Source organism: Leptinotarsa decemlineata, unplaced genomic scaffold (genome assembly GCF_025532065.1).
Source record: "Leptinotarsa decemlineata unplaced genomic scaffold, Ldec_3_MD MMD2_P_RNA_scaffold_9, whole genome shotgun sequence".
NCBI lineage: Eukaryota > Metazoa > Arthropoda > Insecta > Coleoptera > Chrysomelidae > Leptinotarsa > Leptinotarsa decemlineata.
In genome coordinates, this window is record NW_027412536.1 from 9,525,475 (window position 1) to 9,553,330 (window position 27,856).

The 27,856-nt window shown below is 32.1% G+C and overlaps 1 protein-coding gene and 1 long non-coding RNA gene across 3 annotated transcripts; one reads left to right on the forward strand and one right to left on the reverse strand.

The window, feature by feature from the left end:
* Nucleotides 1-722: 722 nt before the first annotated feature.
* On the forward strand, nt 723-26,236 carry Pof (RNA binding domain-containing protein painting of fourth). Of its 2 annotated transcripts, none has more exons than XM_023157636.2 (8): nt 723-900; nt 3,568-3,896; nt 8,831-9,134; nt 11,750-11,998; nt 12,324-12,664; nt 13,900-15,690; nt 23,187-23,233; nt 26,056-26,236. In XM_023157636.2, exons 1-6 carry the CDS (start codon nt 832-834, stop codon nt 14,153-14,155), a joined length of 1,548 nt encoding a protein of 515 aa, XP_023013404.2. In that variant the 5' UTR covers nt 723-831; the 3' UTR covers nt 14,156-15,690; nt 23,187-23,233; nt 26,056-26,236. The 2 variants fall into 2 exon arrangements, with proteins under 2 accessions (XP_023013404.2, XP_023013403.2); XM_023157635.2 differs by having other exon boundaries at nt 725-900; nt 3,562-3,896.
* LOC141480519 (uncharacterized) lies at nt 3,416-5,619 on the reverse strand. Its single transcript, XR_012464395.1, has 2 exons — nt 5,335-5,619; nt 3,416-3,993 (listed from the first exon to the last, which is right to left on the reverse strand). It is a non-coding gene; the product is annotated as an uncharacterized lncRNA (long non-coding RNA).
* Nucleotides 26,237-27,856: the final 1,620 nt, after the last annotated feature.

Consider the following 27,856-nt stretch of genomic DNA (forward strand, 5'->3'; position numbering starts at 1 on the left):
GAAAGGTATGTTCGTATAATACAAGTTTGAGCGATAATGCAGATCTGTTATCTCAATTACATCTGCTCTATGTTCATATTTTTCAAAAATTGGTTGAGTTTCAGGTATTTTTTGGATAAATTTCAACTTCTGATGAAACATATGACTCTTGTTCGTCAGCACATCACTGTCTTCAGAAAAAAGTATACATTCTTATTGACATAATAATAGTTTTTATCTATGTAATTGATGACTTGTTATTTTGTGGAAATTCGTGATGACTATAATGAAATGGATGAAAATACTTTTGTCTAATTTTCAATTAGTTTTATACTTGATAATGGGATAAAACCCGAAACCGGTCGTGGAAATAAAATAACTAATTTCATTTCATTAAAATAATTTCTTTGACACTATAGCCATTGTCAAATACTTGTAATAAAATGTTTATATTTAAAAAAATATAAATTACACTCATGTTGTTGAAAAAAACTTCATCAATCATATATTAGAGGTTTTGTGATGAAAAATTATACCACAAATGTCAACATGTCATTCAGATATAATCGAGCGTTCGTTGAATATATTTCGCTCCGTTGGCGCTGTAATCACGTGGTATCATCTGCATCTGCTCAGCTCGACTCCAGACTTCAAAATCGAACACAAAATGATTCTGTGGCGGCATTATGTGTTCTGTGTCCTACTTCTTCTTAAGGGGCGTTCTGAAGGTTATAAACACAATACTGTGTTATAAATATGAAAAGTAGTGTCATATGTCATTTCATTAAATCGTAAATGAACAGTGAAAAATGGTAACAATTTAGTGTTGAAAATGACAAGAAAATCCTAGAAATGGACAGACAAAACGGGTTCTATTTAAATCCACAAATCTTTTCTACACCACCACCAAATTACCATCAGGTGAAATATTTATTTTTCATAAATTTGAAAATTGTAAATAATAACAATAAACATTTAAGTGCATGAAAACAATTTTATTAAAATAAAGCGTTCACACTTTGACAAAATGAATTGTGAATTCCTCATCTAATGGTATTGTATAGTTCACATGACTCTCGAAACAACTACTTTCATATATTTCATAAACTACACCTTACGATTTGGTCTTCACGAACTTTATTTTCAAAAAGTATATCATGACGTTTCGTTACGACAGTAGCTTTTTGGTAGTGAACATAAAAATTGACTTACACTCACATGATTGTTTACCCAACATAGTATATGAAGGCTGTAAAATTTCACTTATGCAGAACACTGTCATCCTCAATAGAGGACATCCGATGTTTTGGAATGAGACACTTGCCTAATTGCCTCTTCAGCACCAATCTAGATAACATTATGTATATATAAGTTTTGAAATATGAAATGTCTTCTGAAACATTTGATGTAGTACAAGGTTGATATCAATTTGTTGTTAATGTGCCACTAGCTATATCTTTCTTCAATATATTCAGTATATATATCCACTCAAAATGTTTTTCTCTAACAAGTTATTACAAATACTCAGAGTAGTAGAGAAACTTCAACATTAGTTGTTTGGAAAGTATTCTTTCTTTTGTGTAATTCAGTTTTGATATGAAAGTAGTTTGGTTTGAGAAGGCTTCTTCTTCCAATCTTTGTGCCTAAAAGGTACTTCTTTGCATGATCTACACATCTTTGTAAAGTAACAGTCATATTTAATAAATTTGTCTGTCAAAAACAGAACTAAGAAATCAAATAGATACTTATTTCAATGTTTCGAAGGTTGAAATCTGCCTGTCTTCAGAATTAGAAAAAATCTAATGATATTGGGAGTTTTTCCTTTAGTTGACTTCATTTTCAAAAGTACCCGACAAATATCAAAGGTTCAGTTCGACTGACAAAGCTACTGCGCAGAGAAACACATCCCTAGTAAAGTTATTAGTGTGACATTATCATGTATATCAAAGAAGTTTTGAAATGTGAAATATGTCGATATTATCTATTGATTGACTTCTGAAATATTCAATGTAGTGCAAGGTTGATATCAGTTTGTTGGAAGAGTGCCATTCTTTTTATTTTTCCTCCAGGTGGGTGGCCAAACTAATAAAGAACTCTGAAAAAAAAAACTACTTTTATTCAATATATCCACTATATAGCTACTCAAAATGATTTTTCTCTAACAGGTAATTAGAAATACTCAGATTAGTAGAGAAACTTCCACTTTTGTTAAGTATATATTGAGCGGATTGTAAGGGGGATATTTTTTAGAAGAGAAGGGAAAAGCTTTTTGTCTGTACTGCTCCATCTTTCTATTTTAATCTTCCTAAGAAATGAAAAGAAGCTACAGTCGGTAGCCGGTCGGTTCGATGTTGGTGCTTTGTTCATTCACTCAAATGGGCCGCCGTGTTAGTCGGCGGTTCAAGCCCCAGGCTGAACAATCGATTTTCACTTGCTATCGTCCAAATCGTGTTAGGAATCACACGTTAAAAAGTAAGACCTCATTAGTTCTTAGCTCGTACAAGGTTCGATTTCTGAGGGTTGGCGTTCATAGGGGTGCGACAGCTGGTTAACAGAAAAACCGATTTTTTTCAAAACAGATTTCAAATAATCTCTTTACAAAGGTGTGTAGATCATGCATAGAAGTGTTTTTCAGATACAAACTAGAAAAGGCTCTCTCTGAACAATTACTTTCACTATCCTAATGAAAAAATAAAAAGTTCTGGAAGATTGACAATTTCTTCACTTTCAACTTTTACTTCTAATTTCAAATTCAACACTCATATCGAAAACTTACAAGCGGAATGCTACAGAAGATTGCCATGACTTTACCTACAATAGGTGCTATTTAACTAGTACCTGCATTCACTTGAATACTCTCGTGTTATATGGTCGCCTCGAGGGCTATCTGTTACTGACTTGCTAGAAAAAGTACAAAAACTCTTTATCAGGTCTCTACATTTGAAAAATATAATACATATCCACGTCTACTCTCTTATAAAAAAAAAGCTAGTAGACTAGTATGATTTCTCTGAAACAACTCTGAAAGTTTTCAGGTTTTATTTATTTTCAATATCCTACGCAACATTTTACTCATCTTATGTCTAATGCTGCTGCATCATTTTATCTTCTGTGTCCTATAATGTATGTCTTGTTATCTAAATATATATTATATATGTGCTACTATACCTGTAGGTTTATAATTGGACTACGTCAGGAAAAATGAAAATATTCCAGAAGTAACCTCGTAAAACCATATAAATCAATCAGTGCCATTTCAAGTATGAAAATAAATGTATTAAATTTCTCTTTAAAATACTTTTGGTAATTTTTAAGATTTAACATGTTTCAGTACATTGTCATCATTCCAGATGACTTCTGGTTTTGATAGATAAAGTACAAACTGGTCAGTGACTGAATCTCCTCCATCTATAAATTTCAAGGTACCAAAAATAAATCCCAATTATGGTTATTTATTCCATAAATTATGACAAACTGGCAAACTGCCAACTGCCTGAACTGGTAATTAGGAGTCAAATAGATAATAATCGTACATAAGGATATATAAACAAGGAATTTCACTTGATTCATAAATTCTATCAGTTGCAGGCATCTGCGTCAAAGCAATGGAATTTCAAATCACCCCCACCTAGTATACAAGGAACGGCAGTCAATGAACATTCACCAAGTCCAACTAAAAGCTTCAAAAGAGACCCTCCACCAAGTCCAGCTCAAAGTTACATTTCGGAAATCACCCCTTCACCAAGGCCTCCTTTCAGCACTACCCCGGTATATCCATTTTCATATGTTGAAAATCAATCAGTTGGAAGCTTTAATGTAGCTCAAACTCCATCATCTTTTTCAATTGCATCATCTACGAGTCTAGTTGAGGAAACAAATCGCTATGCAAATGTTCTTGCATTGTATTACAAGAAAGGGTAAGGACTTAAATAATATTATTTGTTCCTATTGCACCAAACAGGCAGCTTCATCGACCAACTCAATTCAGTTTTTCTCCATCCTAAACTTGATTTTCTGCAAAAAAGTTTTTGAATTATAATAGCCGACTGTAAAAATGACATTGATATTCCTAACGGATTGAAATATAATAAAATCATTGCTGAAAATGTCGATGATATAAGATACCTTTTTGCTACCTATTTTCATGGTGTATCTGAACCATATCATCAAACTTATTCATTGCAGTAATAATTAGTTATTTTCAGGAACTTTCACTCCAAACTCAATAAAAGGAATAATGAATTTACTAGATATCAATAAGGGAGCTGGTCTTAATGGCTACCCCTCATGTTTTATAGGCAATTGTGCCCCCAAATCTTCACATCAAATTCAGCAGATCTATTAGGACAGGGGTTTTTCCAAACGCCTGGGAAGTTTCTCTACTCAAACAAATTTATAAAAATACTAGTAATAGAAAATTACCAGGGTATTAGCAAACTATCCATCTTCAGCAAACTACTCGAAGTCTCAACATATGATACTTTATTTCATTTTCTCAATTATAGAGTCCCAACACGTTTTTTTTTTCAAGACGAGATATTGAGGCCAACCTAATAATATACTCTGAAAACATCTCCACTGCCTTGGATAACCGGGAGTGGGTAAATTCATTGAATACCGACTTCAGTAAAACTTTCATTAAAGTTGATCAAAACTTGCTTATTTCAAAACTATCTGAGGTCGTTGTACAGAGTGACCTCTTGAGTTGGCTAATGTTTTATATTTTCAACCATAATCAAATTGTGAAAGTAAACAGATACAGATCTGCACCTTTTGTAGTCACTTCGAGTGTGCCACAGGGGTCTCACATGTGTCCATTGTTGTTTATAGGAAATTGGTACATTTGAGTATAATGAACGTAAAAAACAGAATAACATAACAATTGGAATGAACTTGGAGAAGATTTGAGGGAATTTGTGAAATTTGCTTGAAATCCAAACCGACGAGGTTGCCGTTCAACAATGAAAAATATTGTTTAAAAAGGCCCCTCGAACTAGTACATACATATTTATGTGGACCAATTCAACCGATTACCTGGGATGGAAAACAATACATACTGATATTTTTGGATGATTCTACACTTTTTTGCATGATATAACTTCTCAAATGTGAAGTATTTCAATGCATTAAAAACTATGTGAGTAAAGTTGAAGCCTTCAAAACCATGAGATTTTCTAAAATTAGATGCGATAGTGGAGGTGTTAAAGTGAAGGAATTGTTTATTGTACCATACCTTACACACCTAAACTTAATGGAAAATCGAAACGGCTGAACAAAGCCTTGATGAAGAGAGCTTGTCTTCTCATTTTTTAATTCTAACCTGAACAAAACATTCTGGGGCAAATCAGTACTCACTTTGGCACACTTATTGAATAGAAGGCCTGTCTCTTCTATGGATGTAACACCCGCAGAAAAATTGACAGATTGGAGACCAAATTTATCACACTTGCAGATATTTGGAGTTGAAGCTTATTCAAAGATTTTGGGGTACCTGAAAAAACTAGATAGTCGCACCAAAAAAAATGTATTCATTGGCTATGCTCCAAATGGCTATTGCATGTGGGATTCTGAAAGAAAACATCATAATTCGCAGAGATTTTGTATTCGAAAATAAAATCAATTTCGAAAATAACGACACTAATAAATTTGAAAATGTCATGACAATATCAAACATTGATGATCGAAAAAACCATGGGAACGATAATTTCCAACTGATGTTATACAGGGTGATAAATATATGAGAGAAAGAATGAATTTGAGTAGAGGTGGAAAAAAAATGACAATGAATATTTGAAAACAGATATAGAGGATAATTCAAGTTCGAATCACCAGAAGACCTGAAAAATAGGAAGATTTTGTTATGATAACATATCAAAAAGCTGCAGAAGGACCAGATAAAAAAAGATAGATAGCTGCTATACAAGAAGAGAAAAGAAAAGCAGAACACTGCAAATTGAAGAACAAAACAGGAACATTATTTCTGGGTATATATGTCAACTATGGTTTAATATTGGCAGAAAATCAAGAAGAAATTGATTATCTATTCCACGATTCAAAGAAAGAATTTTAAATTGTTAAAAATGGCAATGTTTCCTTCATACTTAGGAATTGAAATTGATTGAGGAGACCAAAATATTCTCCAACAAAAAGAGTATGTTGAGTCGATTTTAGAAAAATTACATATGGACCAATTCTTGATAATATTTGAACATCAGATCTGCTTATTTCAATTTTAATAGCCCCTACTGTTCACCAGATCACTGTGACTTCAAAACTTTAACCACTTCAACTAAAAGTGTTTTGAGTCGAATCTCCCTCCTTGAAAGTCATTTCCACAATTATACACAAAAAGCAAAATGAAAAGAACAATCCTAGTAAAGTCTTTTTCGTTTGCGTAAAGCACCGTAACACAACACTATTTTTCAATATTTAAACAACAGAACTCGCGAGTTCACTGTGAGCGTTAGACTCGATCCCACTTTTGATGATGGAAACAAACACTGGTCGCACTTTGAATAACACATTTTATTCCCTTTCACATAAACTAAATCACATACTATGAGTAAACATGAGCGGCTTCTGTACCTGAACCTGGAGCATATCATATGCACCTCTCCGGAATATTAATCATATATAATATAAATATAATAATGCAGTCAAGCTGCTGGAAAATAATTTTGTGAAAATCAAAAGATAAATAGATAAGTACCATTCTGATCATTCCCATATTGATTCCAATTTAAGAGCCACCAGCAGACAGCTGTTCAGTCTATTGAGCATCGTTAGTACCAGGCATGCGGTCCTCGATTGAAGACAAAATGTGAATAACCAAGAAAAGTACTTGACAAAAATAACTGCGTAAACGCAAGTTAAACATAAGTGGAACCACCTAACAGTGTAACTCCCAAGCCAATTGGTGGTTTGACCAATCAATCGACAACTGCGGTAGCAGATGATTTTTATGGAATTATTTTCCAGCAGCTTGACTGCATTAACCTTTCTCGATTTCATATCATTTCTAGAAACATGTGGATTTGTTTTTCGATGGCATTTCAGGATAGCTATCCACATTTCTGCTACCGCAGTTGTCTGTTAATTAGTCAAACCACCAACACTGAAAAAAAAAACTTGGCAGTCACACCAATAGGTGGTTCCACTTATGTCTTGCTTGCGTTTACGCAAGCGGTTATTCATATTTTGTCTTCAATCGTGGACCGCCTGCCTGGTACTGACGATCCCCAACGGGCTGAAACAGCTGTCTTCTAGTGGTTCTTAAATTGAAATCAATATGGAAATTATCAGAATAGTATTTATCTATTCATCTTTTCATGGAATTATTTTCCAGCAGCTTGACTGCATTACCCTTTCTTGATTTCATATATATATATATATATATATATATATATATATATATATATATATATATATATATATATATATATATATATATATTATAGGACACAGAAGAAAAAATGATGCAACAGCATTAGAGGGCACCAGACATGTCCAATTACTGTATACCTATTTTTTATGATGTTCAGCTATTTCCTCATCATATTTTACACAAACATCAGTTCCATGATTTTCAAACTGTATATTTCTATAAAAGTCATTATTGAATGTTTTTAAATTAATTTTTTCAAGTTTTTGGCGGGAAACATCAAACTATCAATAAATTTACATTAATAAGAATCTGCATGTTTCCACATTAAACGTTGATTTCCTACATTATTGTCAGTTTGAAATGAATTTTTTTTGTATATTTAATGCCTTTTCATAACTGAATTTCTTTTTTATTTATCTCATTTTGGTTACATTATAATATTTTATTTGATCTGGCTCTTTGCTAACTCAATTGCTTTACTTCATGTTCATACCATGGTAAGTCATTTTTATATATATGATCAACATTGGTAATATTACACATACTCGTGTTTCCAGGTAATGTTTTTATTTTTACTGTTTTGTTTGTTAGATTTCACTGCTTGTATATGAAATTTGACAGATATTACAGAATGACCCTTGGTCTTATGTTATTTGTATAATTCAGTGATCCTATAAAAGTATTTGTTTTGTATGATCTATACATCTTTGTATAGAGTTAATTTTTTGGAATTATTTGCTTCCTTTCTTGAATATCAATATGCCCAAAATCCAAAGTATTCTTTATTGTGGAATTGGCCGCGGTGGCAGTGCGTCTGACTCACGATCGGAAGGTCGTGTGTTCGATTCCCGCCTCGACCAGATATTTTTCTCGAGAGAATTTATCTGGTTGAAGCTGGAATGATTCTGCAACCGTGTTAGGAATCACACGTTAAAAGGTAAGACCTCGTTAGTCCTTAGCTCGCACAAGTTTCTCAACTTCTGAGAGTTGTCGTTCGTATGGGGGCGGCAGCTGATTAACGGAAAAACAGATTTTTTTTTAAACAGATTTTTCTTTCCAAATTTAATGATGAGGAGCAAGGTTCTTTCGTCTTTTTTATAAAAAGACTGACTTCATCTTGGAATCGTATTCATATTGTAGATCCAAGAAATATCTTCTTCGTTCGAAGTTAATTCATTCAAATGTGAGTTCATTTATTAACTGTTTGTTTTTCAATATATTATTCAATAGTTTCAACCTCAACTGACTGGCACTTTTGATATAAAATATAAACAGCCATAATTTCTTGTCAAAATGATTTTTTCTGTTTTCAAATTTTGTTTTATCTTCTTAATATTTGTGGTACATTCTTGTTCACCTGTTATGTAGACTAAATTTCATACTGATTCGACCATGACATTCAATACTCATATTTTGGTTGATTGTGAATGTTGAATTTTTTTGAAACTTCAATTTCATCATTTTCAGATATGCTGGTGATAGAAGTTCCTCTTCCTTTCTAAAATCCACCGATACTTTCCCAACCACCACAGAACCTCATCTATTCCAACATCCCCCATGTCTGCCACCGTTACCTTCTCAGCCGCCACCACCGCCACCCCAAAACCCGCCTCCTCCACAAACTCCCCCTCCCCTATCTCTCTCTTCAGTTTCAACGTCATCACAGTATAGGTCTTCGCATAATTCATCACAGCAGCATTCTCATACTTACTCGAAGAATTTCTACAACAACTATAAGAGGCAATCAGATTCTGAAGACTATCACAAAAAGGTAGGAAAATTATTTAATGATGATACAAATTATAAAAACGATATTATAATCAGTAATCTAATCTACGGTTTTTCAAACTTGAATAAAATGCTGAGCTTTTCAGAAATAGGTCCGCTCATGAACGAGTATAGTGTGCAGTCAGTAAGTTTGATATTGTACAAAATTTGCAATTTTGAAATTCAATAAAAAGGCAATATTAATTCAAATAATTTCCGAGATCAATTTGTCTCTATTTGAGATTTATATAAAAATATAGAAAAGTTTTCAATATTTTTTAACCAAACTGTGTTGGTCGCACAGGCACCGCTCTGAGAGCGCCTTAAGGATTTTCTTGTAATGCTTGTGTTTTGTCCTTAAAAAATATAGGTACTGAAATAATTTAGGCTTTTTATGAATACATTCTTGAAAGTTTCCAGAAAGAATCGGTTGTTTCTACATAAACGAAGCTCTCCTCATATCACTTTAATGTTTGTTTGCATTAAATTGTCTTTAATGTGTTCTTGGTATTTTCAATATTTTCACCACTCCTTTCTACTTTGTGTGGTTTATTGAAAGTCATCCTGATTAAAACCGCAGTACTTCTCATATCTTCTAGCCATATTTTCTATGGCGACATATCCTTGTTCTATCTGTTCTTATTTTGAACACTTTAATCTAATTATTTTTTACATGTCTAAACAGGAGGACTTGAAGTTGTTTTTATCTTTCTCTCTTTGTTTATTCCTAGGAAGTGTCTATATGCCATGTTATTATTTGTATATATTGCTGTTCTATTTATCTACTCTTACGAATCTCGTTTCTGTTACAACAACGTCTTTTGTCTTTCTGTTAAGGTCTGTGTCTCCACTTCATGTATTGGAGTGGTCACCCTCTGAAAAACCTACTTAATCTATAGGTTCCTTTTTCTTTCCCACAAATTAATGTTTGATGACACTATTAGATAAATGCTTCAAAATATTTTTTTCCTCAGTGTCTTCAGTTTTCTATCTTATGATAATTTCATATTTCATTTGCTGCAATTCTTATGGATATTTTTATTTCGTGTTGTTCATCTCTCCGCAATATCACTGTTTTTGTCTTATCCTTACTGATCCTTATATTTGTCTCTTCCAGTGCTTTGAAGTATATTCCCTGGTTCTCATTTAATGCTGCCTCACTATCAGTCACATTACTATATCGTTGACACATCATAATCTTCTTATTTTTTCAGCTTCTTCTTGCCTTTCTTTATCATTTCATCTAGGACTATCGTAAATTAAGGGGTTTAGGACACTTTCATACTCCTAACATTTTCTAATTTTTTTTTTCATATTTCCTGTTTTATTTTCATGTGTTTTTTTATGAAACTTTATATACCTATTCTTTGAAATACATTTATTTGTTGTAAAGGATATGATGTTTTTTAAATTTCTAACCTTCCACAACCTGAGAAGTAAATGAATATGGATAGAGAATCTGCTCGAATTTAATAAAGAGCAAACCGAAAAGTTACTGCATAATATATTCCTTTGAAGAGTCTAATCAATCAGTCATATTTACAAATATTGTCTGTAAGTAAACTAATTGATTGAAAAAACAAAATGTTCAATACTAAGATTTCTCATAACCACTGACGTTTCAAATGAAGTCTTTTTCCATTTTCAAAACCTGCAAAGATACTTTGGATACGCCTCTTTGAGAAGGTGTGTATTTCCTTTTGTGTGTATTTCTTTTGACAAATGTTGAAGAAATAAAGTGTCAAGATTTCATATTCGACAGTCTACAATAACACACAAACAGAATGTTTGTCGAAAAATAGTTTAGGTCCATATTTCTGTCTTCAACGTCTCGCCTCAGCAATGGTAACCAGTTGCAATTCATTTCCAGAGTTGGTTGAAATACACCTATCTGCTCAAAGTATATAAGCGGTTTTTTTTTCAGTTTTCACGATTTTTGTGAGGTTCTTTGGTGATTATTTTTGTTTCTTTCCATTCGTGATTGATTTTTTGAAAATCAAGTTTGTGAAGATCAAATTGTAAGATGTAGTTTATGCAATTATTATGGATCTTCATCAAGTAACGGCCGAATCATTCAGAAAAAAAATACAGGGGTGTCTTCAACTTGAGTGTGTCACACAGAATAAAGCTCAACTGATTCTCTCCAGAGGCTTTTCCTTTCACTTGTTTCAGTAGTAAAAAGAAAATGGGCTTCACTGATCTCTCTGTTTGAACTGGAAAATTGCTGTTTTTCCAAGGTATTTTCTAACTTTCATCTCAATTTTTCTCCAGGATTTTTACATGTTTTCGTTATTTTTATACTTAACAAAAATCAATTCATAAGCCAAAAATCTTTTTTTTTCGGCCCTAATAAGTTGAGTATACATTTTTGTAGAGAAAGTAGAACAAGCAAGTAGTCGAACATATTTAACATTCACATCATCAACAGAAAAATTGTCTTCAAGTTCGTAAATATTTGAATAAAATTTCAATCAAGTTAGTGAACAATATTCTAAAAATTCGAAGAAGATTCATATTATAATTAATTGATGTGTTGAATTTTTTTGAGTATGTTCTATAAATATTATATTATCATTTGCATGGTATAAATAAACAAGTGCTGTTACTCTTTACTATTAGAATGCGAAGAAAAGAAAGAAACCACTGTCGCAGAATATTCCCCAGAGAAAGGACTGGTCGGTGCAAGATGCAAAAAGGGCCCTTGATGTTGAAAAAGAGAGCAACAAGAGATCAAAGAGGCAGTCACTTATTATCAAGTTTCCAGATCTGGAGTTAAACAGGGAAATTGTATCAAACTTCCATCCAAGTATTGAAAATGTGCATTTCCAACAACCTTCCACACCAAGATTTTGTTTTGTTACTCTGAGAGTAAGTTACTTAAGTATATGTTTCGATTATTTATTTTTTGTCAACATTTCAAATTTCATCAAATCAATTTTAAACTCAAATTCAGAAATTGAAGTTATAAATATTAATTTGTACCTGTAATGAAACATCAACAATGACTGAAAGTATATTTTTTTATTCTGGTATTACTGAAATCTGCTAGTTTCATACAAAAAAATATTCTTTGATGTCAGTATTATCTTCTTCATTTCATGTATAATAATTAAGTGATTTATTTTATTTTTTCCTATTCAGAAAATTATAATGACTGGTTTGGATTCCACTAACAGCCACCAAAAATTTTCAGGATTCTGCTGATCCAGAAAGAGTCATTAACCAACTGAATAAAATTCCATTTGGGCAAGGTCATCTTATAGCTGAGTACAAGAAGGATCGAGAAGAAGATTTAAATATAGGACCTGAAGATATTGATCCCTTAACGCTGTATGTGGGTAATCTGGCACAGGAAGTCACTAAAGAAGACATGGTTAAATGCTACCCCAGACAGAAAAGGATAGACATTGGTTACGCTAAAAAGATGAAGTATACAAGATATGCTTTTGTGTCATTCAAGTGTGTTGAAGATTCAATTGAAGCTTTTCAACGCACGCATGCTTCACAAATGTATTCTAAGAGTTTAATTGTGAGGTGAGAACATTATATGCAAATGACAAAATCATAATTCTGCAATAGCTGAAAGTAGTTGAAACTCGTTAACAAAATAATCAAGCGATAATTTTCATATTACCAGCACCCATTTGTAGTCCATTATTTCTTCGAAAACTAAACACCAAGGATTGTGAGTTTTTTGTTAAGAAACTTCATCAATGAACTCGTATGGGGCTGAGTCTGTTATTCTTTTTTCATGCCATTTGTCAATCAGATATTCTAGAATTGCTAATCAAGAAATTTGAAAGTATGTTATCCACAACTACTTTAATGTTAATCTATAACTCTAGATTATTTTTGTCACATTTTTCTTGTCGAAGAATAAACTGAGAAATTTTACGTTTTGCAATTAATTTCAAAATAAACTCAATACAAAAATGTGCAGTTCATGCAAAGAAGTAACTTTCAGACACACACTGGAAGAAAAACCCTCCCGAAACAACTACTTTTATATGAACATTGAATTATACAAAAAACACTTCTTCCTATTCAGTTTGTACTTGAAACATTCGTTACGGAACTACGGAATTGAATCAGAAATCATTCACAGGATTGCTACACAATAGCAATGAAAGAGGTTAAGTTTCACTTGCATGGAACACTATCATTTTCAATGACAGACATTCGATGTTTCGGAATAAGACACATCTTATTTCCTCTTCCGCACCAATATGGATAACTACAAGATGAAGCACTCAACTCATTCATAAAATTACGAATATATGTCACGAGTGAGTTGAATCTACTCATGTCATCAATGACAGTACATAATGACATTCATTTGCTTATTTGATTCAATCCCAACCATGGCATTCTTGTTTAAATTGAAAGAGGTTTTATTATAATTATAGACTTCAGTAGATCTTCAATTGAACGAATCTTTGATCATTTTTAGTTTGGTGAGATGAACATATTGAAATTTTTAATTCATATAAGGCTATTATCTTTTTGCTTCATGTGCCTTTCACATAATCCATAAGGTTGAGAGTGCCTTATTACCAACAATAGTTGAATTGATTATTCTATAAGACATTTATTATATGTTCAATGCCTTTGAATTATACCAAAAATACAATGGATCGCTGTTTGAAATGTCAATATTTCCTTTCACCGCTCTATAAAGGAGGTAATCGATATGAAGTAAATATATCTATATTTGGCTTTGAATGCTTTGTGTATTCTTTAAAGATATACATAGTGCACTTTTATTACAGATTTCGCAGACTTCATGGTACAGTAGGAATGCCAGGAGAACCTAAGCCTCAGTCATCCCAAAGAACTGACATTGAAACTCCATCAAACTTTGCCACATCCCTGGATGAAAAAAAAATTGAAGAGCAAGAAAATCAGTCAACACCATGGGATATAGACGTTTCTAAGTGGGATGTTGATACTGACATAGTGAAACAGGAACGTCCTGAAACCCCCAAACTGATGAAGAACTCGACATCAAACCAGCTATTCCACTAAAATCTAGGTTCATGCCTGGATCATTAGAACTAGCAATTTCTTCACATAAGCCTAACATTATGAAAATTGAGTCGGAAGAATATAATGATTCTGCTGGAATTACCTCTGAACAATCAGTTGATGTTATTACAAGAGGAACTAATTGTGAAAATAGTGAGAATAGTAGTTCAATAATTGAAATTGATGAAGAATTGAATGTAAATGATATCAGTAGTAGGATTAAAAAAGAACAAATTGAGACCAGCAATGAACCCACAACATACGACATGCTGAGATCCCTGAACAACAAAATTAAAAATTACTGTGGTGAGAGACCTGAACTGAATACTGTTGTAATTAAAAAAGAGAATATTGAAGATAGCGTCTGTAATGAAATAAATTCACCTGAGAATGATGGAGATTATATTGATTGTCATTTTACAAGGAATGTTAAAAAAACAACAGCTTCTCTTTTCTCTAAAAGCATTCGTAATAGAGACTTTGTTTCACAAAAAAAATATGGAGGTACTATTGATCAACTCTCTAAGCGTTCTAGAGACCTCAATAAAAATATAAAAACACCTGCTGGCACAAATGACAATCAAAAAAATTTCATAAGTAACATTCAGAGTGAATTATTGGAAAAACAAGGAAGTGACAGAGAACTTGATAAATGTTCCACAGAAACACTGGCTGATCCTAGTAGTCATAGTATTCCGAAAAATAATGAAGTTGTATCTCACTCCAATAAAGGAACAATCCAGAATAATATGAAAAGTCAATCTAGATCAGTGGAGAAGACTGATTATGGTCAGTTAACGGAAAAAATGACTATCAGTGTCTCGCTTCAGAATGATGAGCCCAGGATTGATTTTAACGAATCTTCCAATGAAAGAAGTAGAATTATGCTTGACACAAATATGACTGGGAACGAATGTAGTAATAAAGGTCCGTCAAATATAACACACAAAAATATTCTGAAATGTACTGATCTTGGAAATAAAAAAAATCAATAAGTGATTACACTAAACAAACTACCTCACATTCTTCAATAAAAGTTGTTGGTAGCAAAGATGCACCGAAGCTTGACCAAAAAGGAAAAGAGGATTCTCGAGCAATAGCGTCTCTCAATCGAAATGCAACAACAAAAAATAATTTCAATGAACAGATGAAAGAGAAAATCACTTTGATGACAGATAGCAGTATCAAGATAAATATAGGTCAGAATATAGGTGATAAAGAAAATGTGTCCCAAATGAAAGATGTTGATTTGGGGACTATGACTTCCTTACAGTTGAACAAGGAAAGTGGTGAAAGTCCAAAAATACAACACGTTTTCTCACTGAGAGGAAATGAAAATACAGAATTCTCAAAAGAGAGTTTTGAGAAAACTAGCTCTTTGGTTGAAACGTTGCCAAATAATGATAACAAAAATTCATCTAATGATCAGGACAAAATAGGAGGAAATCCAATTCCAGAAGGTTTACCATTTGAGAATGACATTGGAATTAGTGATTGGATGTCAGCTGATATCAAACCTGAACCTGTGGATGAGGGTAATTTTGTATTTACTCAGTTAACTAGTTTAGTGATCCAATATTTTTTCTGAAAAAGGGGTTGGTTGGGTAACATGATCAATTTTTTCTTTAAAAAACAATTGTATTCTTGCCGACGTTTCGAATTTAATTAAATTCTTCTTCAGGGCTCTGTAACAATGAATTTTCATGAACTCATTTCAATTTCACAAGAAATAATGAGTTTCAATTTCACAAGAAATAATGAGTTTTCATTCAAATTACTCACCGAAAAGTAGTTTTTTCGTGTCGATGATAATACTATTTTAAAAGTCATCAGACATTAGATACATATTTGAACAATAAAAATAAACTATTTTAGATATTCAACCATACTTATCAAAAAGACTTTTGAGCGAAATGATACATATCCTCAAATGCAATAGTGTTAACACTAGAAGAGATGTCGATGGCTTTAATACCGCATATTTTAATTTGATACGTAAAATACCTGAATAATTTACACTTTTTTCATTCTTTTTCTTTCTGCCATTGATTAAAAAACAGACACCACCTTATCAGAATCAGAGATAAAGCCATTCGTTTGTTTCATGTCGTTTTGTGTTGGTGTTGTCTCGAAAATTTGTTGTTTGCAATGTGTTTTTTATTTTTCAAATACGTATCTAATATGTCTGATGATTTTTAAAATAGTATTATCATCAAAACGAAAAAACTACTTTTGGGTGAGTAATTTGAATGAAAACTCATTATTTCTTGTGAAATTGAAATAAGTTTTATGGAAGGTATATTCATGAAAATTCATTGTTACAGATCCCTGAAGAAGAATTTAATTAAATTCGAAACGTCGGAAAGAATACATTTGTATTTACTATTGATTTTTGTTACCTTTGAACTTAATACCAACATTGATTTATTTTTACTGGGCTAAAACTTTAGGACGAACAATTATTCAGAATTAAAAATTAACCCCAAATGTAAGAGGATGGTGTTATTGAAAGTTCTTGTACATTTTCATTGTTCATTGAAGAAGGTTGACAAGTAGCAATATTGATGGTAACATGTCGGATTATTACAATTAATATTGGTACATTGCCCCTGTCTTCAAGTTACTGCCTCCCCTGTAATATTTGCTTGATTCTGACATATTCATCTAGAAGAGTCATTATCATTATATGGGGCCGGTTTGCTTCGTGGAGTTGGCTGAATCAATCACTATTTCATACAATTGAACAGTAATTCCAGGCAGGCTCTGTCAATTGGCAATTTCTTTAGAAAAAGTAGTTTCAACATTTCTCTAATACGATGTGCAGTTTGTTATATACGAGAAAACTCGGACTTAAATAGTATCTGAGTATAAATGATTGTTGATACGATTTACAGGGGTGATAATGTTTTCAACAATTTGAATAGTTCTCCAGTTCTTTTTTGTGAAATAGTATTTGTGCTTCAGGTGATATTGTGATTGTTGAATAAAATTGCAATAACAGAGTTTCATCAACATTTTTACGGAGGTAATAGATACAATAACACATTAGCGATTTTTTATAGATCTTTCTGGGGATTCTCACTTGTTCTACAATTTTGGCTTCTAATTTCTAATATGTGCGAATTCTTTTAATTGAATGGGTAGGGTGAAAATAATAATTTGCAATTTACACTACACTAACATTTAATGCTAACAGCTGTTTTGACACACTCTGTCATCACCTCCTGGGTGAGTTATAAACTAACCTAGGTATATGTCATCTCCTTAAATACTATAAGTTGCATTGTTGGGTAGAGAAAGGTATCAAAGGGCTCTTAGAAAATTACTAATAACATTGATAATTGGAGAACTATATATATTTGACTTCAGACTTTCTGGTTGAATGTGTAGAATTTTTGGGTTTTCTGTGCAATTATGAGTGTTTTCTATAAGATGGTTGGCGTAATTGAAATCTTGTTTATTCAATCTGTAACTTCATGTTCCTCAACTGTCGTGTTGGAACTGCAGCCAGTCTGGCATATGTATAAGGCATCCTAAGTCTTCACACATGAGTGTAACTGGAAATTGTTTTACAATACTTAAGCTTGAATTCTTCGTTTTTTTTGTAATTGTCTCTCAGCACATTTCAAACATTGAATCACCGTCGTTTTCCTTTCTGGTCTTAAATCATCCTCTTTCCAAAGAAGTCCTGTTTTAAAACACGAGTATAAGCGTTTCGCAGTACTCCTAATTATTACTGAGGCTTGAATTTCTTCATCAGTTAGTGGATTTTGATAAGGTAGTACTCCAAATGCTTCTGTCGTGAAAGAATGTTTCACTAATTTGTGAAGAGAATTGTCAGGTATTTATTACTACAAAAATGGAAAGAAAAACCATTGAGAATCCATCCAACCTCAGTCTTGGTCACTATAGGAGTATTGATTCCATTCTGGATAACTTTTCTGAGAACATTCAAGTGGATATTATCTTGTCCAAGTAATATCATCGGTTGTTCATCAGTTTCGGAGAATAATATTCCTTGGAGATGTGAAACCCTTTCCCAATCAGTTTTTCATATGATTTGACTGGAATTCTGCATCTCAAGTCTTGTCTCCACCCTGGATATCTTTATGGAATAGTCGATGGTGATTTCTTTTGCATCCATTGATTCCATGTTGACATTTTACTCTACATTTAATTGTCTGATGGTTACTGCCGAGGTAAGAAAAGCATATTTGGAGATTTGTTACCACATTACATTGTGTGTCTATCTTGTCACTCTTCATTTCGTCACTTATTCTATGATCAGTAAGTCAGACTACTTTCATTCTTTTCTTATGTTGTGGAAGGGTCCGTTTCTGATTAGAGAGAGAAAAATCGATTAGAGAGAGGAAAAGCAGTGGTCCTAGTACATGCAAAGTATTTTTCACAAAGGAAAGTGACACTAACTTGTCACTTTTTTTTATTTCACCTTTCAAAAAAAGAGCTAAAAATTGAACTCGGAATGAAAAAAATACATATGAAAATTGCATTTTTCATTTATTTTCAAACTTCCTCGATAGATATCAAAGGAGTTTTTTATCAGCCAGTCAATCAAAATTTACTTTATTGTCAAAAATTTTTTCTCATCGAAAAAGTCAAACAAAATTAAATAACCTAAAATTATATTGAATAATTTAGCGTTAGCTTTAAATTTGAAAAAGTATAAATGCGAACTGTGTGAGAAGAAGAAAACTTGACCCACCTCGACCTTTTTCAGCGTGTCTCTTCTCTGGGTCTAGAATACGGATATTGGAGTTATTTGTTGTAACACAGGTCTGCGGCGAATGTAGGCAAAGAACTTGGTAACTAATTTAGCGATTGTATATAATAACCGACAATTAACGGTAGCACGAACGGCTTCTGAATTGGAACCATCTTCGGTTTTTCTTTTTTTTTATCGGATTGCGCATACGGCGATTTACGTAGTCAGATTTGTGTTATAAACAGAATAAATCATGAATGGCGTTTGACAAGAAATGAAGATAACTGTAATAAAAAGGTAAATACAAAATGAACAGAAACCAAATAGCTTATATAAAGGTATATGGCGTATGATGGTAGGGCAAATCTACATCTACTAAAAACCTATTTATAACCCGAAGAAAATATCACTTACAATAAACAATAAATCAAGAATGAAGCACTGTAAGGAGTTGTTTGCACAATTGGCCATTCTTCCACTTGTGTTTCTTAACGTCCTAGAGGCTGCCTTATGTATCTACAACTAAATCGTGAACTTTACTGTATTCACCAATTAGCCCTACAGTTAATCTTTAATGTGCCACTTAGCTTAATATAGGAATACAAATTTTCAATGAGTTGCCAAAAACCATCACCGTGCCTTACTTTCGAAATTCAGAACTATTATCCTCAAGTCATTTCTGATCAAAGATTCATTTTATTCTCTGCAGGAGTTTTTCAAAATTTAGTACACCTAGAACTCATTTATTATTTTTTCAGCAGGTTTGTAACGTAATCAACTATTTTAACTATTTACTGTTAATGTGTCTCTCCAGGTATCAATTTGGATTGATTGATCATTTCTCAGTTCGGCTTGATATGGTATTTCATATCTTGAGTAATATGAAATATAATGATCTGTTTCACGTTTTCTTCCACCATACAAACGAATGCCATATCCTATTGATCGTTCACTAAGAATGTTCAATGAAAAAACCTAGACATAGAGGTCACAGGTATAGGCATGTCAAAATTCAAATATCTTTTGAGGAGAACTTGAAGAATAATTATACGCCAAATTCTTAATTCAAATACACTTATTTCTTACATGTATCCTTTATATTATACTCGCCATTTTTCTCTGTAGTTTGAATTGTATAATTCTGTTTATCTTAGTGCTTTTGCTCATTTTTGAATGCTTGAGTTTTCTTTAAGTCTTACTTTTGCATTTTCAGTCTTTTTTTTGATTTTCAAGTTTTATTTGATAATTTATTGTATTTGATGCTTGTACCACTGTAAAAGGGGTGATACCGTGCAATAAATAAATAAAATAAAATATTTGTTCCTTAATATATATGGCATGTTTATAAGAAACATTTTTTGCACACTCTTTTCTCATTATCTACCATGAAATAAAATGCTAGGTTAAATTTCCTTCTGGAGTAACAATATTTTGTAGCAAACTCAATCATAAATAGTTGATATAACAACGTTGAAGAATAATATCATTAGATTGCCGAAATTTTTTAACAAGAGTTGATCTTTGAACTCTGTTGATGTTCACCATACCTTTGAGAATAAGGAGGTGTCAGGAGTGTTCTTTAATGTAATACTTGGATTTAGAAATAGATGTGTGAGCTTGACCACTAGTTTTTGTAATTTTACCAATCGTCTGTTTCCAATTTGTATTTTCATTTTTCTGCTTTTGGGTAACGCAGAATTATTGAATTTATCAATCAGCAAAGTATCATCTGCATAAATATTATGATTCAAATCACTACATAGTACAACAAAGTCTCGTAAATAAACACATTGTTTTGCGCTTACATCGCAAACGCTGGCTGAACCATACGAGATATATCAAAAAATATACTACAGTATTGTACACCTCAAAAGGTCTTCAAAAAAGTCCGCGATGGTATATAGATAGATAGATCTTTATTTAAATAGGATATCCTAATAATATACAAATCAACTAGAATGGTAAAAATAAAAAAAAAAGGTATGTGTTACATATAGAAATGACTTAAATGTATGACAAACATAAGTTCAATAAAATATTTTTAAAGACATTACTACAAAAACAGCAACATTATACATTCGAAAAATTTCAATGCAACATGTAGAAAGATAAATTACATAATTATTTGAAATATATAACGAACATTAGATGAATGGAATTATACAAATTACAGCTACAGGTAACAAAGACATAATACATATCATATTTGTACATTTAAAACAAACTTCTTCAGTTCATTTTTGAACATGTTCAGAGATGGGCTATTTTTAATTGCATTAGATAATTTGTTGAACCGATCAAAACCCTTGAAAAACAATGAGTTCATAGTATTTTTGTTTTTTGTTCTGTTAATATATAAGTTATTATTATTTCGAGTGAAGTGGTGGTGAATATCGTGATGAAAGACAATATACTGATTAAAATAAGATGGTCCTAAATTGTTCAATATTTTGTATACGAAGATCATTGTGAAGTATAGCAGTCTTTGGGAAATGGATTGCCAATTTAAAACATTGAGCATAATAGTGATAGGAGTATCTCTACGGCACTTCAAAATGATTCTCATACCACGATTCTGAAGTTTTTGGAGTTGAGACAATTTATTCTGATTGAATAGATATAGGATAGAGGAACAATAGTCGAAGTGTGGCTGAACAATTGACTTGTAAACTGTGATACTTGACTCCGTTGAAAGATTATTGGTAATTCTAGAAAAAAAGAATAATTTCTTTGAAATTTTTTTATGAATATACTCAAAATGTTCATCAAACGATAGAGTGTTATCTAACTGGAATCCCAGATATTTAGTTGAATTCACTATTTCAATTTTGTCATCATCAATGTTGAGATTAATAGTTTTAGAGTCTATTTGGCTGTATTTAAACTTGGTGGTGATTATCATCGCTTTAGTTTTCATCACATTCAGCTTGAGTTTATTAATTTTTAAATACTTGTTGACACTTGCTAGAGTATTATTCATTTTTTGTATAGCCATCGTAAGGTTCACATCGCTACAAGCCAATAGAGTATCATCAGCAAAAAAGTTCATAAATTCACAGTCGACAAACAATGGCATGTCGTTTAAATATAGTATGAATAGAAGGGGTCCCAGAACACTACCCTGGGGAATTCCAACGTAATTGTCAATTTCACAAGAGAACATGTCTTTAACTCTTACCCGTTGTTTTCTGTTGGTCAAGTAATTAGATAACCAATTATACACTTTGCCCTCAATTCCATATATATTCAATTTGGCTAGTAGTATAGACCTATCAATGGTCTCAAATGCTCTTTTGAGGTCAAGGAACACGACTACAACAAACTTATTATCATCCAGCTCAGATTTAAATTTGTTTAGAGATAGTTGCACTGATGACTCACACGAATGCAATTTTCGAAAACCCGATTGATTGTTGATTAAAATGCTGTTTCAAGTACCTTCTCATATGAATACATTGTGCATTAAATATAGATCAATATTCCCCTTTACAGCATGTAATTTAAATGAATATTTTCGAAGATATTTCAGATTTAAAATGCAGGGACATAGTGGTTGCGGCGGTACCTTACACGTGCCTATAAATAGCGCGTCAAAGGCCGCGCTTTGCCCTATGGTATTTTATGATTAGCGGCGATTGCACGCGTTTATATGAATATTTAGTATCAGCATTGCATACTTGCGGAGCCGGGGCGGTTCGCTAGTATAAAATAATCAATAGTGGACCCAGTACACTCCCTAAAAGATTGTGGATTTATATTTAGTGAAATATTTCGGAAATGGCAAAGTACTATATTATGTTTGGTTGACTTCAACCCTGTTAATGTTTCTGATTTGATTTGGTTGAGGTCAATAACAAACAACTTTTTTGATCAGACACATTTCATTTCTGAAGAAAGTTTTAAGAAATGTATCTAATTTCACACTTATTACTTCTCTAGTCATCTCAGATTTAACCGCCGTCAAATCCCTCGTTCAGAAGTTACTCAACCGTTGCCCTTTCATATGATTATACATGATCTTTTCCCAGTCTCAGTTTTCTGCCCCTGTATTACTATTACTACTAATAATGCAAATCAGAGGAGTTGCTCTTAAAGTCCTCCTCCGCCTGTTTATAGTTGTGGTCCATATGTAGTTCCCAAGAGAATGGGAAAAGGTATTTTTCCCATCCATAACCCCCTGCAAGGATTCATGGCCAAGTATTTACTAGAGATTGCATAATGAAAACTGGTTTTCATTTCAACCAAATACATTTTCATTTTCTGGACGACAAATTGAATAGGGTGTTTAATTTATTTATTTTCTTTCAGATGAAACGAATGATGGAGATGAAGATGACTCAAGTGATGACAATCTTGTAAGTGGTTTGTTTCTTATTATTCGAGAGTTATGTGTGTGCATGTTTGATTCAATCTGGACTTCAGAATTCAGGGTACAGCGTGGTTAGCCGTATTTTGGGAAATAATGGGATTCATCTTGTTTCATTGATAACCTATTCATTTTTTGGAGATTCATGTTGAATATAAGATAAAGAAAATAACTTAATTCTAATTTCTATAATGATTTTTTGTTATTAATGGTTTCGGTTTATTATTTGTACAGTGTGACCCATTTTTAATGGAAACACCCCCCTGAATTTTGAAGTTGTAAACCGATTTTAATAATTTTTTTTTAAATGTCAAGTACTAAAAGGTCTACCTCGGGACAAAATTTGAAATGTTTATTAAAGTTTCAGGGCATACTACGATATTTTTTCTTAGTCGAAAATCGGGATTTTTTATTAGCGATTTTTTTATTGAAAAAATCACTACGCCACTGGATTCATGCCTCTAAACAGGTGTGACCAAAATTTCATGAAAAAATATTCATTATTACCAAAGTTATGACAACTCAAAAATTCGAAAACTCACACAGCTAACAGTCACATAAAACATCCTATATCAACAGATATAGCCATGAGAATATTTTTTTATGATTTCCACAATAAAGTGCCGCCAGACGAAAAAAACAAATAGAGTAAATATTTTTAATGAAAATAACGGAACTACATTCAAGTTTTCACGCAAATTAACTAAAACTAAGACCTAATATTTCAATTTAAATCTTAGTTGCCATGGAAATGATATTACAGTTTGACACTTGTGAAAGATTTAAGTGTACTATTGTCAACAATATTCACCTTACAGTTCTTGGAATTATTTTGTGTCATGGCTGCAAGATTGAGCGTAAGAGAGAAAATTGAAATTGTACGCCTTTCGGGAGATGACGTTAGAAGTGCTAGAGAGGTTTGTAGACTATTTAATGAGAGACATCCAAATCGTCCTCGTATTAGCTGCGGTACGGTAAATAAAATATTCAATGAAACTGGTGCAGTATCAAAAATGATGGTAAAAAGTAATCCTGTACAAAGACGAAACAGGAATGACAGGAATGATCAAATCATTTTAGATTATTTCGGAAATAATCCTAATGCCAGTATAAGGAATGCCACTTTAGATTTGAATATTCCACGAGAAACTATTCGGAGATGTCTCAAGGCGAAGAATATTATACCTTTCAAGCCAAAATTTTTACACACACTTCAAGAAGGCGACGAAGCAAGACACCTGGAATATTGTTTATGGGCCCAAACGGAATATTTAAATAATAGAAATTTACTAAAAAAGATTTTATATACCGACGAAGCCACTTTCACTACAAATGGAATAGTGTCATCACAGAATTGTCGCTATTGGGCAGCGGATAATCCTAACTGGGTAATAAACTGTAAATATTCCCAAAAAATCAACGTCTGGTGTGGGATATTGAACGAACGAATTATTGGTCCTTTCTTTTTTGAGGAAAACATTAATGCGCAGAGGTTTCTAGAATTTTTAAACACAGAGTTTTGGGATGCTATTCACGAGCTAATGAAAATTCTCGATTTTCGACTAAGAAAAAATATCGTAGTATGCCCTGAAACTTTAATAAACATTTCAAATTTTGTTCCAAGGTAGACCTTTTAGTACTTGACATTTAAAAAAAATTATTAAAATCGATGTACAACTTCAAATTTTAGGGGGGTGTTTCCATTAAAAATGGGTCACACTGTATATTTTCTGAAAATGGTTTAATAAACCGAAACCAGTTGTAACAAATGAACATCCTAGTAGAAATTAGACAAAAGTTATTCTCTTTATTCTATATTCAATGTGATTCATATCCTGAAAATGATCAAATATAGGTTTTTCCAACACTTACGGTTATACCAAAAGTTATTACCAACTTTCTTAATTCAAATTTAACACCCTGTATATTTTCTCATTTTTGAATACCTGGCATAATTCTGAAATGAGTTTATGCAATATACCTTATAACAAAAATAAATCATTCTCGAGATAATCATTGTTTACTCAAGTTTACTAAGTGAATGATTCCCTAATAAAATTCAAAATTTTGATGGAATACATAAATAAGCTATCATTGATTCATCAAAATGCTTCATTCCCTCGTCTTGTTAGCGTAACAGTTCCACAATGTCATTTAATTTTATTTATCTATCTAGCGGGCAACACTCAATATGCAATAGTAGATGGTGCTACATCTACTACTTCATCAATTTCAATTGAGAGAAAACCCAATGATTCAATGAATTATTCAATCATTTGAAAATCATAGTATTGTCATTATTAAGTACTGTCAAGGAAAATGTTCATGAAGCTTTTTATTAAATGTAATAGTCACAGAAAGTGCCATTTTATTGAATATCTTATAGATGAAAATTCATGAAAATAAAATAAATGATTAGCCACAATAAACCATTCCAAAGCTGATAACCTAATTGTTATTTTTAAATACTCTTGAAGGGGCACAATTCTGTCAATTGTGGAATATTTTTTCATTTGGTGAGGCTTTTGCTTTAGATTTTTTTTTGTCTAGATTGTTGACCGTCGTTCATTTCTCAAAATTTTGCCGACATCAGTGACGCTTATATCAATTGAAAATTGGGATACTATAAATGCTCACCTACGATGCTCAGCAATCCCAAAAGACCACAAATTCAACACATGATTTTTCATTCTCATTTTGTTGGGAAATGAACGGCACTCATGTTATAATTATTCATCCTGTTTTCATTTATATAATCTGAAATTATATGATTCAATCTATTACTATGATACTTTAATTTTTTCCTTACAGAATTTCAACAGTTTCCTCAGTGGAAACAAGAATAAAACCAGGAAGAAAAAATTGAATTGATCATTTGTGAACCCAACCTATTTTATTTATTACCTGTACATATTTTGATTTCATTTATTTTTATTGTTGTGAATGTATTGTAAGTTTTTATCTATTTATTGTAATATAGTATTGTAATATAGTATTGTAATATTTATTATTCTATATTTCTTTCAATATACCTATATAATTCAGTTTGTTTTATCAGTAAAAAATATTCAGTGTAATATGTATCATTGTTAAGTGATACATGAATTCCAAACCCAATTTCTATGGCAACTGTTACAATCATACTTTTTTCAGTTATGATATCAAAACCCTTCAGATATTTTTAGATTTAATCCGATGCTCTTCCATGATTTTGACTTATGATATGACACTTTTAAAAATAATTGCTAATGTTGAAAAGATTCACTTTATATAACCAGTTACAAAAAGTTTTCATTTTTTTAACTGATATATAGAATATATATATATATATATATATATATATATATATATATATATATATATATATTTTCCCCTTTTGATTTATATCATACACACTCGTTAATATTTATATCTCTGTATTTATATCCTGGACCCGGAAGTCACGCAGGTAGCTATAGCTGCCTACGTGGTGATGTTAGATGATGCCTGGGAATTCTAGGTCTTCTAATTGAAACCACAAATGTGCGGTTAGCTCCTGTTGGTGACACCGTGCATATGTGAAGTTTTTCATTTTTGGTAACCAGTTGTTGTCCATCTTTGCAATTGGCTGCACCACGCTGATGAGGCCAATAGCCAGAAACACGTGACCGCGGTTTGCCCCTATTTTTCGAGTGTTCTGTCCACGAATTTTCCCCTTTTGATTTATATCATACACACTCGTTAATATTTATATCTCTGTATATATATATATATATATATATATATATATATATATATATATATATATATATATATATATATATATATATATATATTATAGATCGAGAAAGGTTAATGCAGTCAACAAGCTGCTGGAAAATAATTCCATGAAAATCAAAAAATAAATGGATAAGTACTTTTTGATCATTCCTATATGTATATATATATATATATATATAAACCTTGGATTGGTCATGACTGACCAGTTGAAAATAGAACTTTGAAACCACTATGTGATTTCTGTTTGTGAGATTGCAGTCAATTTTGAGGATTCCAGGGAGTAAGAAAAACTCTTTGGTATTACGTCAAGCTTTCGGAAATGTTTATTTCCTTCTTCAGGACTTATATCATATCGTGAGTTTGAGACAAGCTAGTTCCTTCATAACAATCAAAACTCTTCAGTCATCTTATGCAGAACAAACAGTGTAAATGTAGATTTAATTAAGATTTCAATCTACATTCGATTGTAGATTGAAATCTTAATTGTACAACAGCATGGTTCAATTGAGAATATTAGTTTTAGGTTAGTCACGAAAAACGTGATCATATAGATGTGTGACCAGTATCTATTTATAACTGTTGTAAATAAGTACTATTCTGATCATTCCTATATTGATTTCAATTTTTAAGTGCCACCGGTTTGATTGGTCAAATCACCAACGCTATTTATCTTTTGATTTTCATAGAATTATTTTCCAGCAGCTTGACTGCATTCACCTTTCTTGATTCCATATCTTTCTAGAAACATGTGGATTCGTTTTCCGATGGCATTCCAGGTTGATTTCCCAAAATTCTGCTACCGCAGTTGTCGGTTGATTGATCAAACCACCAACACTGACATAAAAACATGGCA

Bases quoted from the DNA above. Each gene is read 5' to 3' on its own strand.
- Pof (XM_023157635.2), top strand. From the start codon at position 832: ATGGACAGACAAAACGGGTTCTATTTAAATCCACAAATCTTTTCTACA. The intron at 11,999-12,323 runs GTAAGTTACTTA...AAAAATTTTCAG, and splicing joins TTTGTTTTGTTACTCTGAGA to GATTCTGCTGATCCAGAAAG. The intron at 12,665-13,899 runs GTGAGAACATTA...CTTTTATTACAG, and splicing joins TCTAAGAGTTTAATTGTGAG to ATTTCGCAGACTTCATGGTA.